Source organism: Schistocerca gregaria, chromosome 2 (genome assembly GCF_023897955.1).
Source record: "Schistocerca gregaria isolate iqSchGreg1 chromosome 2, iqSchGreg1.2, whole genome shotgun sequence".
NCBI lineage: Eukaryota > Metazoa > Arthropoda > Insecta > Orthoptera > Acrididae > Schistocerca > Schistocerca gregaria.
In genome coordinates, this window is record NC_064921.1 from 929,919,000 (window position 1) to 929,933,480 (window position 14,481).

Below are 14,481 nucleotides of genomic sequence, written 5' to 3' on the forward strand. Positions count from 1 at the left end.
AGAAACTGTATACAGCTTTGCTGAAAGAAAATGATTTTCTGTCTGCAGTAAATGTGGGTGCTTATATTACTATTAAGCTCTCTCACTCACCACAGTTTACTAGCCTAAAATCTAGATATTATTGTAAGAAGAAATTTTTCTGCTTGTCTGCAGACAACCAAGCAAATATATTTTGAAAGGGTTCATAATTATTTGATAAGATAATATGTTTGATGATTGATAAATTCAAATGCTACTTTCTTCACTGCAGATATTATGCTTTAGTACGAACAGTATTCGTAATTCACAACGTTATTTATTAAATTTTTCACTTTGTATTACTTCTTGAACTGATGTTGTTTTTTCTTGTTTTCTTCATATTTTTAGACTTATAAATATGTCCTTCAATCTCTTTTATTGCCTTTATAGGCCTCATTTTTTTTTCTCCATGGTGACCAATGATCTAGCTCTGGTTCACTCCACCATATATCTTGTGATATAAAATATGTTTGCTCCTTCATGATATATTTACGACTATCATCGATCAGTCAAGTGGATCATTTTTTCTGAAATAACTTTTATCATATTGAAATTGGTTTGTATTTAGATATCTGCTTTTCAGTCCCATTTTATCTGTTTGTGGATTGTATGTGATTTAATGTGTTACACATTACCTGTGCAGTCATCAACATTTTTGAGACACGGAAACACTGTGCTCTACTTAGGTTATTGTAGATTAAGTCCAGGAGATAGGTGGGATGAAATTAGATTTTGCTAAGGAAATTCCATCTCTGGAATGTAATAAACTAGTCTGGATGGGTGATTGAAATCACCCTTGTTGTACGATAATCACTCTGTTCTCTTGAGTTGTGCTTTAGATAATCCTCAGCAACTGGATCGGGGACATTCCCATATTAAACTACTTCTGTCATCAACCCCTGCACAATCCTCCCTCCTCTCCCTCCCCATTCCCCCCCCCCCCCCCCCCCCACCCGCACTCCAATCCCAGATATATATATATATACACACACAAGTGTATGCATATGACATCCAACATTTTTTCTATTCCTTCTCCGCTCCCCAGTCTTTCTTATTAGTTATTTGCACTTTTTGTTTTCTTTGCCTCTTCTAATCCATCTTTACTTCTCACTTTGTGTCATCTACTATTTCTTAACTGAATCTGGCTTGCTAATGCACTGTCTTTGACCCCCTACTCTTTTTCCTTCATATTTGTGTACCTTATTCCTCATAATAGGTCTGTTCATTGCAGCCTGGGACATGAGTGACTTGAGTCCCCATCTTCCAAAATTGCAACCTCTATCAGTCTAATCCTTTTTCCTCCAAAAGGAAGGATCATGTCGTCCTGATAGTTAAGTGTTGTGTTGTATTAAAATGATTCTATTGACAGTACTGTGAATTGCACATTCTAAAGGTAAGTGTTGACAAAACTTCAGTTGTTGTTTTAATGATGTAGTTGATGTTTTAAAAATTAACTTGATGTTCACTTCTGATGATACTTTGTGAATGAATATAAAAAATTCCAGTTCTTCTATGGTTAAGATTCCGCAGTAAACATGACACCCTTCTGAAACTAGTTTAATGGAAAACGTTCTCACATTTGAGTAAGGCAAAGGCAATTGCACACATAACAACACCATCACTAGTAGAGGAAGGTTTCGTTCAAACTAACTTTGAGGTTTATGATAGCTTTTACTTAATACTGTGGAAACTCATTGGAAGATGGGTGTAACAGATACTGCTTATAAAAATGTTCAGGTATTCAGACACAGGGAAATCTCTCTTCATGAACAATTTATTGAGCACCAGCTACAATCCCGAAGTTCCAATGAGCTGAAAGAATTGTAATTTATGCAGTATATTAGAGATATAATCATAAACAATGATATGTTTGTTTCAGGGTTATCATGATGTTGCAGTGACATTCCTTCTTGTTGTGGGAGAATCTGTTGCATTTAAAATAATGGAGAAGCTCTCTACTACTCATCTCAAAGATTGTATGGCAGCAACTATGGAAAAAACTTCCTATTTGCTCAATTACATATATCCTCTAATCCAGAGGTTGCACCCGTCACTATGTGATTATTTGGAGAGGTACATTTGCTTTATATAAATTTATCTATATGCACAGAGTTAAGAATGCAGTTTGATACATATGTTTTTTGTTAGAGTATTTGTTGTATACATTTTCACCTATTGTAGTTACTAAATACTATGAAATCACATGGAAATTTTACAAAATTCCAGTGTAGATTGATAAAGATTATGATTAACTTTCAAATCTTTCAGTGGGTTCAGATTTCCTTATTAGTACTAAATGATAAAGACAATAATATTTTTACTTTTCCACTTACTTCTCCTACTTCCCTTACAATCTGTGGAATATATTTGAAGCATTGTATGTTTTTATATACACACCTCTACGGTGGCTGCTTCAGAACTAATATTCATTAAAACTGCATACAGTAATTAACATAGCAAATCTAATATTTTAAAATTTGACTAGCTGTTACCTGTGGTGCTTCGCTTGCATATCAGTAGTTTTGTTATGATGAGTGATTGTAAGTAATCTAAGAATTTTACAAGATGTCTGTGTGTATAGTGATGTAGAGATGTGTCTGAAAAAGCTTGGCAGTGCCAGTATGTAGGTACATAATGAATGTGTTTCTGTTTGCTGTATGTGGAGTCTGAAAGCATGCATTATGTTTCCTAATTATATTTACAAAAAGTGCCTCAATTCTTTACACTCATGCAGAAGTAGAATTTTTAGGGGTTTCTCTTTCTCACCTAGTACTGAATGTGACATTTTGCCTCCAGAGAAACACTACCAACCGTTTCTCCCTTCCATTTTAATGTGTTGTGTTCCCTACATTTATGATCCACCCCCATGACTAATTTCTGATTAAGATAGTCTCTCAATATATCATAATCAAACATAGCCTAATGAAAAGCCTTTCACATTCTACAAGTAAAGGTATGACTCTGTCATACAACCTTTAAATGACACCATCGTTGTGAGTCTTCAAGCATCTTAGAAGTTGTAAGAGACACCGGACACTCAGCTGTAAAATGTGACAGGTTTGTGACTACATCTCTGTAGCTCTTAAGACAATCTGATGTTCTGCATCCAAGTTCCAAGCAGACAGGAGGCTGCTCTGAGCTTTGTTGGATTCGAGTAACTATCACAGCTTGAGCTCTGTTAAAAGTACACACCAAATGAGACTTGAAGTCTGTGTGGCTTATAGTAACAGTTTTAAATATGGCTCTTGGGCTTACCATCCAGTTTTATTGTTGTATCTCCATCACATATACAATATTTAAAAATGTTAATAATACTCGAAAAGATTTTTAAGTAGCCATTGCTCTTCCTTGGGATTCAAGCTTTCTTCATAGCAAATATCATAGGTATCGGTTCAATGGTAACAGAGTGAGGTACTTTCCCAATTAATAATTCTAGCGTTAATATGGAAGTGTGGATTACACATGTTGGGAATTGAATAAGCATTGTGCTGATTGTGTTGAATAATATTACATCGACATTTCAACAAAAAATTTTTTTCACGAGTATGATAATATCAAAAGTGTAGATTAAATAGCTTTCTCAATGAGTAAATACTTTTCCTTAATTTGCTTAATATTCTTCAAATCAATAAATATGTTGTAATGCAGACTTCATAAAGTAATCTTTCTTCTTCATCAGAGTTCAAGCTGTATCATACCAAATTTCATGGATATCTGTGTAGTCATGAAAAAATAAGAGACAGAGTTACTTTCGCATTTATAATATTAGTATAGAAGTATGGATTTACATGGATTAAACATGCTGAGGATTGTAAAGTATTGTGTTCTAGCTGTTACCCATGGCTCTCATATCAGTAAAGTGAAGTGAAATGAAATGTGTATTCTGTGTCCCTTTATTGGTTGGGAAACCCTGGTTGCTTGGTGCATGTCTTTTTTTATTTATGCCAGTGCGGTGACTTGCACATTGATGATGATGATGATAAAATGTTGATGAGGACAACGTACGCATCCCGACATGAGCAAAAAAAGAAAGTGTTGTGAATTGCAACTGGGAACCAGCGATCATTAAACAGAATTCCTGATCACATGACCACTAACTGTTCTTGCAAAATAGAGCACAACAAAGAAGTTATGTGAGACGTGTGATGCTCAGTGGTTAGAATGTCATGGATTTGTGATTGATATTGGTATGGGAGTATAGATTAAATACATAAAAGTTTGTATAAATATTGTATTTGTTACTTTGAATTGTATGATGTAGAACATATCAAACAATAAAAGTGTTTTCAAAAATAGATAAAATTCAAAAGTCAAAGAGTTAGTAGCTTTTTCAAAGAGTAATTATTGTTCCATATTTTGTGTTATAATTTACAAATCAATGACTGTTATACTACACACTTTTTAAGGTCACCTGTGTTCTTCATCAGTGTTCAAGCTATCTTAATACCAAATTTTATCAAAATCAGGTCAGCAGTTTTGTCATGAAATCATAACAGACAGAGTTACTTTTGTATTTAGAATATTTGTATGGATGGTCTGGGAATGAATAAACAGGTAACTCACTAACCAAATAAAATATTTTATACAGTTTTTGTGTCAGGGCAGTGAATCTGTTGTTGAATGCTTGACATTATTTCAAGGAGAAGAAACTCTCAAGAAATGAATTATTACATCTGTCATTACAGTCTGCTGTCACACTAATTTTCTCACTGTGAAAATGAGTGACAGTAAACTGCAATAAAATACAGTCATGGCCCTTAGTCTCTCTTTTGTTTTGGACTCTTTATGACACAAATCACTTTTTTATTTTTAAATTAGTGTTAAACATCATTTTAATATTTAGTTTAATACTTTGCCCAATGAATATCAAGTTCAGAGTGATGTAGGGAAATACTGGGATCTCACACCAAATGATTTCAAAATATTCATCCCAAGACTTAATCTTGATGTGATACAAATTAACATCCACCATGCTGATTTGATATGTCACACAGAGCAAGGTGGCATTCAGGAGGATGATGGTTCGAACCCATGTCAGGCCATTCAGTTTTACGTTTTCCATGATTTGTCTAGATCACTTCATGCAAATGCCGGGATGGTTCCTTTGAAAGGGCACGGCTGATTTCTTTTTCCTTCTCTAATTTGAGCTTGTGCTCAGTTTCTAATGACCACATTGTTATGATGATTAACATTAAGCTCCTCCTCCTCCAATGTGTCACTAATCACTTAATACATCAATAGCAGGTTTTTGTGGAAACATGACTCACCAGCAAAGCAGCTTCCAGAAAACACCATTGAATTTCTTCATTACAGAGCTTGAATTTACTTGTGACTTAATATCAGACTTGGAAAAAATGTTTATCAGTAAATGGTCTCTAGTTTGATTAGTAACAGTTTTTACTCATTGAAGTTAATTTAAATTTTTACTACCAGGTATAGTTCACCACAGTTTGACGTTGCAAGAAAATATTGGCTACTGAAGCATTTTGTAATGTTGATACGGAACTCTCTGGTGGATGTTATAATGTCGTCTTGTTGCCTATTTACATATTTAATATCAAAAAAGATAAAATTGGCCCCTCAACAGGACCAGCATTTGGTATACTGGTTTGAAGTTTTGTGTACTGAAGAAAAGAGAAATAAGGAATAAAAAGGGCAGTGGGTCAACCATTGTAATATTTGAGAATGCAGGCTTTCTTGGTGAACTCTGTTGATTGAGATCTTCTCAAGTTATCAGCTGAATGGCAGTGTCCTCTTTAAGCAATGTAAAAGCACTGTATGAATGTTTCCTTCTCTTTCTCTTTAGGGCAAACTTTGCCTGAACTTGATGAGTAGAAAGTGCATTAAAACATTGCTTCAAGGTGACACTGCTTCAGATTACCTGATTTGTATGACTGCGACATTGTTACACAGAAGAGCAGTGCTGAATTATAGTTCACTTACTATTTTCAGGTCAGAAGTAGGAACAATGTTTTGCTTGCCATGGTTTCTAACTTGGTATGGCCACAATTTAAATAAATATCAAGATGTGGTTCGGCTGTATGATTTCTTCCTTGCATCACCACCACTAACACCATTATATCTGGCAGCAGAGATTGTAGTATATCGGCAAGATGAGATATTTGCAGTGGACTGTGAAATGGCCAGTATCCACTCACTTTTGTCACAGGTATGCTATCATGTCTTTCAAGGCAAAATTATGTATTCCAAATTGAAAGTGTAAATATTTATTCTTCATTTCCTTAAGCAATAACTCTAACGTAATATAAAAGGGATTAATAGAAGATAACTTGCTCTTCATCCTTGTTCAGACTGCTCTAAGTAATACACTGAAATGAGTCACTTAAAACTTATTTTGCAATTAATATTAGCTGCAGGAAAAATGTTACCATATCCTTTGTTCTTTTCTTAGTTGACTGATTAAATCTGACTAAAATATTTAGTATTTTCTCTCCATTAACATACGGCTTGGACGTCCAACTCTGCCCTTCTCGGCGGGAGGAGGTCGTTTTGGCCCGGTTACGAATTGGACACTGCCTGTTCAGCCATCGTCATCTGCTGATGGTTGCGTTGGTGCCATTCTGCACATGTGGACAATTGCTGGTGGTCTGCCACATTTTAACGTCCTGTCTGGATTTTAATACACTGCGTCTTGATCTGGGCCTGCCATGTACTCTGGATGCCATTTTAGCGGATGACCTAGGAGCAGCTGCTCACGTTCTTCGTTTCATCAACTTGAAAAATCTGTCTAAGGACATTTGATTATGCTGTTTTATTTTTTAAATCCTATGCCTGTCTGTCTCTTATAGTGTTGTCCCTTTACATTGCTGTTTTAACCTTGTGCCTCACGGTGCATTCCTAACTTAGTATGGGGACTAATGACCGTTGTAGTCATGTGCCCCCCCCCCCCCCAAAAAAAAAAAGACTGTAAGACATTTCCAGAGGCAGATGTGGACTACGGTCATAATTTATTAATTTATTTGTTATAAACTGTGTGATGAAACTTAAGAAACAGCAAAAAAAAAAAAAAATAAATAAAGATGATATCTGGGTAAGTTGAAAGAACCAAAGATCATTGAGAGTTTGAGAAGGAGCAGTAGGCAATGTCTGACTGAAATAGGGAAAGGAGATGAATGATTAATGTTGACAGATGAAATAATGAAGGTAGCAGAGGATTGTGTAGGTAAAAAGACAAAGCCTGATAGAAAATGTTGGATAAATTGGAAAATACTGAATTTAATCGACAAATGGAGAAAATATAAAAATGCAGCAAATGACACTGGCAAAAAGGAATACAGATACCTATACATGAAATTGACAGGAAGTGTGAAATGGCTAAACAGGAATGGCTGTAGAACCATGGATATGTAGAGGAAAGATAGATGCTACCTATAGGAAGATTTAAGAGACTTTTGAGAAAAAAGAAGCATCGTGTGAATATCAAGAGCTCAGCTGGAAAGTCAATACTAAAACAAAAGAAATCTTAAAGATGGAAGGAATATATGTAGGTCTACATAAGGGGAATAAACTTCAGCACAATATTATAGAAAGAAAAGTAGTAGTAGGTGAATGTGAAATTGTAGATATGATACTGCAAAGATGATTTAATAGAGCACTGAAAGATCTACGTTGAAACAAAGCCCCTGGAGTAGACAACATTTCCTCAGTATTATTGAGATCCTTGGGAGAGCCAGCCATGACAAAACCATTCCACCTGGTGTATAAGATACTTGAGATGGACGAAATACCTGCAGACTTCAAAATGATTGTAATAATTCCAGTTCCAAAGAAAGCAGGTGCTGATAGGTGTGGATTTTACCAAACTATCAGTTAATAAGTCATGATTTTGGAACACCAACTTGAATTATTTATAGAAGTCTGGAGAATCCGCTGGAAGCCATCCTCAGTGAGAGTCAGATTAGCTTTTGGAGAAATGTAAGACTCAAGAAGCTGTGCTGACCCTATGACTGAAAGAAAGGCAAACCTATGTTATAGCATATGTAGACTTAGAGGCACCTTTTGGCAATTTAGATTGGAATACACTGTTTACACTGTTTGAAATTCTGAAGATAGCAGTAATAAAACGCGTGGAGCAAAATGTTGAAGTCTGTACAGAAACAAGACTGCAGTTACTTTAGTCAAAGGACGTGAAAGGGATAGTTGATGGGTTGGTCCCTGCTTGCTATGTTATACTGTTTCAATCCCTTCTCAATCTTACAAGTGCACAAGTCAGCACTACAAAGTATTTCTATCTGCTGAAACGACATGCAAACTGCTCCATGCTCTCCAAGTCTTTCCTGCGACCGTATGTCCGTCGCGTCCTCACATCCAGCACCTCTCGAGTCCTGTCCCGTACTGTTTAGAACTGTCTGTGTCCTCTCTGAAAACAATCCTTCTCCCCCATTTCCATACAGTCTCTCCAAGTGTCCTTTTTGGGAAGATCGCTGTGATTAGCTAAAGCACTCCCGCCCTGTCTCCAAGCCAATGTACACTCACAAACATAATGAAACACATACGAAATACTGGGTTTGCATTTAAATAACTTGCAATTAAATAAATATTTCTATGGCTGGACCATAAACACACTCTAACACACATTATTAAATACATAAACAAATTAAATAAACATACATCAAAGGAATAGCAAGCAAAAGTAAGCCAGTAGCCTAATGTCTCTTTGCTTTCCAAAACACAGTAAATATTTGACCAATTTCTTCGTGAATAGTATATATCGAATACAAACAAAGACATAGATGAATAAATATATTTATAAGCATGCTGCTACCGTTTTTTCGTGTAACTGTGGAGTACTTATGGCCTGACACGATCGGTAGTAATCGGCCACTTCGACCTCCAATAACTCATGCACTATTCAAGTTACATGTCTGTAATTTGTACCAATTTAGGTTCACACTAATAGCTTTCTAAAGGCACGTTTATCAACAAAATCGTATGAACCGTTTAGATTTTGGAAATTCGTTGCTGGGTGTTACTTACATAATTTATTGTAAGATCCTAAACTTTAAACTAATAAAGATACTGAAAATCTGATTACACCATCAGAATTGTCGCGTGAATAATGGTAATGTACATGTTTCTTTTTGAGGTATCGTGACTCACCTGGCTACTATTAATTTCTATACAAACTGTGAAATGTGTGCCATGCTGGTTTCACAATGCCACCTCTGGCACTCTCGGCACACAAGTCTCTTTCATCGACATAGTGTCACCAAGGAATTCCTAGCCACATGCTACCTGGACCCCGGCTAACATTTGGCACCGCGTGGCTGCTGACGTGCCGCAGCCCGCCGAGAGCCCCAGCGTGGACACGTCAACTCCGAACTTAGAATATTTCCAGGGCGCCACCAATTATTATGGTACTGCTGTATATCAAATATAATTATCAATTAAAAGTTACACTATTAGTCGGAAACTTTCTAGAGCTGCCCTACCGTGGACTAGTCTTTTTGTAACGAGTTGTGTAGAATGGGTATAAGGAAGAATACCTCGTGCAGGGTATCTGTGCTCACTGCAAGGTGAGTGGTGGCTTGTTATGTGGTCACATCACTCGAGGTAAGAGTCAGTGTGGATCCTGGCAAACTAATGTTGGCACCTTTCACTTGGTTTCTAATGATGTTCTCAGTTCATATGTTGGCTGGTGGAAATAGTGAAAACTGCTGGCTTCACTCATGAGGTGCAAACAGAGCTTACAATTTGCAGTGTCGTACCCTGAGTTGATAGGGATCCTATGGTTTGGAGCTGAGTGGAGGGTCTCAGCTGGAGGGTCCATTGATTCTACGATAGTGATGGCTGCAGATTTCTGGACCTCTGTTATGGGGCTGACAGTTACAGGACACACCTTGATAGGTCAATGGTGCATTACAACAAGGAAGCAGCTACTTTTGTAGTGGAGTACTTGTCCATTTTTTAGGTCCTCTGGTGAAGGCTCACCAGTCAATATACAAAGAGTGAAATCAGATCGCATACAAAGTAGACACTTCAGCTGTCAAAATTTTACAGTTAATTGTTGAAGCACCTGAATTACTGTCCTCCATGAAAGTTATCAACCTGAAATTATTCTTGGAATTGAGAGCTGGCTGAAACCTGAAGCAGAAACTTTCAAAACATTTAGTGAGGCATGGAACGTATATCAGAAAGACAGATTACACACTATAGGGAGGGGACTGTTTATTGCTGTCAACAAAAATATTGTGTCTCTTGAGGTTGAATTTGAGTCTGACTGTGAAGTCATCTGGAATAGAGGAATAGGCTAGGTGAATTAAAGTTATTTATCATATGTTTTTACAAGCCACCTGATTTCTCCATAACAGGTGTAGAATCATCCAAGGAAAGTCCTGCTCAGTAGTGCGGAAATATCCAGATCCTACAGTATTACTTGAGTTGACTTTTATCTACCAAGTGTAGAATCGGAGGTAGTATGAACAGACAGTCTTGTTGAAGTACTTTTGAATATGTTTCCTGAAAACTGCCTTGAACAGTTAGACAACCCATTCACAGTGGAAATATTGTAGACCTTGTAACTACAAAAAGGACTGACTTTTTATCAACAGTGCCAGTATAGAGACAGGCATTAGTGATTACTATGTCCTCATAGTGATGATGATTTCTGAAAGTAATAAATCCACCAAGAAGGCTAGGAAAGTATTCATACTAGAAAAATCACATAAGCAGTTGTTAGCACCCGATTTAGACAATGAATGAACATCATTTAGTTCTAATATGACAGAGACAGAGGAATTATGGCCAATGTTTAAAATGATTGTAAAGCACGGTCTTGAGGGTGTATGCAAAGGTAGTGGATTTCAATTGGAAAGGACACTCTGTGGTTTAATAATCAAATTTGGGAAATTCTGAAGAAACATTGTAGCACTCTTGGTTCAAAAAAGATTGCATAAATTTTGACAGGCAGAAGTTAGTAGAAATTTGTGTGTCTGTAACGAGATCAGTGCGCAAAGCATACAACTTCCATTGTGATATCTTTGCAAAAGAAATTTCTGCTCATACATAATCACTAAGTGAATTAAAGGCTTCTATACAATCACTTGGTGACCAATCTGGGGTGACGTTAGAAGAGAGCAAAAGGATAGCTGAATTTTTAAATTTCACGTTTAAGAAATCATTCATGCAGGAGGATCGTACAAAAACAATGTCAGTTGACTGCCATACGGACTCCCACGTGGAGGTCATAGAGAAGCAACTGATAGAGTTTAAAACAAAAAGCCACCAGGATCAGATGGAATTCGAATTTGGTTTTGCAGACAGCACTCTACTGTATTGGCCCCTTAGTTAGCTTGCAGTTATGACTCTCTCACCCAGTGCAAAGTCCCAGGCAACTGGAAAAAAGTGCAGGTGGATCCTGTATACAGAGGGGCCCAGAAAAAATGTAGACACTCGTTGATAGTTAATATCTGTGGAATAAAATGACATAATTGCAGTTTTGTGCAATAGCATACCCTGTTGTTTTCTCAACAGATCTTGACCCGTTTTCAAGCAGATGACAGTGCAACAATGAATGAAGTAAGATTGTCATTTTACTAACACAAGGCCGTATTGACGTAGTACTGGAAGTATGAAAACATGGTGGAAGTACAACAGCAGTGGTGTAATGTGTATGGAACTCAGCCACCAACAATTACAACAGCTTATCATATTCAGATTGAATTTGAAGATGACAGTACTGTTCAGGATATGCATAAGGAAAGGTCTGGGCAACCAGAAACATCAACAGATCCAGCTTCCAGTGCTGCTGTGTTGCAACATTTTACTAGCTCACCCCAGAAATCTGTGAAACAGGCTGCACATGGATGTGGGGTAAGCCAATCAAGTGTACAATCAATCCTGAAAGTAAGTGGAAAGTGTGCATTCCAAGATTCCTGTACCTCCATCATGTTTTTTTATATCCATTACCACTTCAATATGACTATGTGTAGCTCAGCCAACAATCTTTCTGCATTCAGTACTGCACTGTCAGCTAGCGGGAAGTGCACACCAAGATTTGTTGAGAAAACAATAGACAATGTTACTATGCAAAACTAAAACGATGTCATATTTGTCCAAAGATATTAAATATTAAAGAGTGTCTACACTTTTCTGGGCCCCTCTGTATCATTCTCTACGCTCCTCGGATTATGGGACCCCATCATCATCATCAACAACAACATTGATTTGTTTTAGAATTAATACAGTATGTGTGTGAATATAAAAAATTTCATTGAGTCATAAAAATTTCCATCCACAAATCAGCACATACCTTCTTCTCGCATGATGCACTATAAACTGGAGGTGGAAGACAACAGGCAGATTCTGTATTCCAGATTTCTGGAAAGAGTTTGACATGGTGTCACATGGTACACTGTTTATGAAGGTCCGAGCATATGGTTTAGGTTCCCAGATAAGTGAGTGGCTCGGGACATTTTAAGTAACGAAACCCAGTACATTGTCCTTGATGGCGAGTTTTCATCAGAGACAAGGGTATCGTCAGGAGTGCTCCAGGGAAGTGTGACAGGACCATTCTCGTTATATATGTATATAAATGATCTGATGGACAGGGTGATCAATAATTTACAGCTGTTTGCTAATGGTGCTGTTGTGTGCAGAAAGGTGTCATAATTGAGTAGCCTTTGGAAGATACAATGTGACTTAGGCAAATTTTCTACTTGGCATGATGAATAACAGCCTGTTCTAAATATGGAAAATTGTATGTTAATGCGGATGAGTAGCGAAAACAGTCCTATAACATTTGAATACAGCATTAGCTGGGTGCTGCTGGACTCAGTTACATTGATTAAATCTCTAGGTGATATGAAATTGAATGAGTTTATCAGATTGGCATTAGGGGAGGTGAATGCTTGACTTCGTTTCAGTGAGAGAATTTTGGGAAAGTGTAATGCATCCATAAAGGAGCTTATCAGATTGGTAGTAGGGAAGATGAATGCTGGACTTCGTTTTACTGGTAGAATATTGGAAAAGTGTAGCTCGTCCGTAAAGGAGATGGCATATAGAACACTATTGCGTTTCATTCTTGAGCACTGTTAGTTTGTTTGGGTTCCCCACCAGGTCAGATTAAAGGAAGCCTTCAAAGCAATTCAGAGGCATCGTGCTAGATTTGTTATCAGTAAGTTTAATCAACCTGCAAGTATTACAGAGATGCTTTGTGAACTCAAATGTGAATCCCTGGAGGGAAGACGATGCTCATTTCAAGAGGCACTTTTGCTGAAATTTAGAGAACCATTAGAACATTTCTGCTGCCACCAACATACATTTCACATAAGAACCAAGAATGTAAGTAAGGTGCTAGAAGTTAGGGCTCATATAAAGACATTTATACAGTTGTTTTTCTCTCACTCTATTTGCAAATGGAGCAAGAAAGAAAATGACTAGTTGTCATACGTGGTACCACCCACCATCACCCTATGGTGGCTCTTGGAGTATATATGTAGATATACGAGGGTGGTCTGAAAAATTCTTGGCCTGGTAGTGAAAATGACAATTTATGCATTCAAAGAAGTTCTATTTCTTAATCATAATCTCCTCTAATATCAATACATTTCATCCAGCAGTATTCCAATGCCATTATCCCACCTTTGTAGTGTTACTCTGGAAGTGTTACAGAGTACCTATCTATAGTCCTGACCTCTTTCCTTCAGTTTTGACAAAAGATGGAAGTCCAAGGGAGCCAAATCTGGGAACTAGAGTGAATATACCAGCTTATCATAGCGCAAATCCCTCAATTCCCCATTACCAAGGCACTGTTGTGGGCAGGTGCATCGTCCTGATGGAAGATTATTTTTTCATTCTGTAAGCTGAGTCTGCTTTCACAAATGCATGCATCCAGTTTTGCTAGGAGTTGGTAGTAGTATTCTCCAGTTATGGTTTTACCTTTTTCAGAGTAGTCAATCAACAAAATCCCTTTTGCATCCCAAAACATGACGCCATGATCTTTCCCTTTCTTTGGAGCTAAAGAACTGCCTTCTATCCACTGCATAGACTGCTGTTTGCACTCAGTTGTGTGGTGGCGAATCCATGTTTCATGCACTGTAATGTATCAGTGCAAGAAAGTCACTTCTGTTCTGTTCTTCTTAAAACACAACAAGCTAATTTTGGAAGGTGTGTAGCAAATATATTTGTGATCTGGAGTGAGCACACCTGGCACTCATCTTGTGCTTTCTCATGTTCAATTTCTGGTGCAAGATATGACTAACACATTCCTTTAATATCCACAGAGCATTAGCAATTTAATGCACCTTTGTATGCTGATATTCCAAAATCATGTTGTGCGCTTTGTTGATGATGTCTAGTGTGTGTGTGTGTGCTTTTTGAGTGTTCTTTGTGGGTATTGTTTTGGATGCTTTCATGGCCATGTTTAAACTTGGCTACCCATTTTGTCACAGTGGAAATTGAAGGTGAAGAGCTGCTGTACATATCTGCAAGCTGCAAATGAAT

The 14,481-nt window shown here is 37.2% G+C and overlaps 1 protein-coding gene across 2 annotated transcripts in view; it reads left to right on the forward strand.

The window, feature by feature from the left end:
• Nucleotides 1–14,481, forward strand: part of LOC126335366 (TBC1 domain family member 20) — a 185,325-nt gene that overhangs the window by 111,601 nt on the left and 59,243 nt on the right. For both annotated transcript variants that reach the window (XM_049998570.1, XM_049998571.1), the window contains 2 exons: nt 1,898–2,091; nt 5,971–6,187. In XM_049998570.1, the coding sequence (XP_049854527.1) occupies nt 1,898–2,091; nt 5,971–6,187 (411 nt within the window). The remainder of the gene's footprint in view (nt 1–1,897; nt 2,092–5,970; nt 6,188–14,481) is intronic.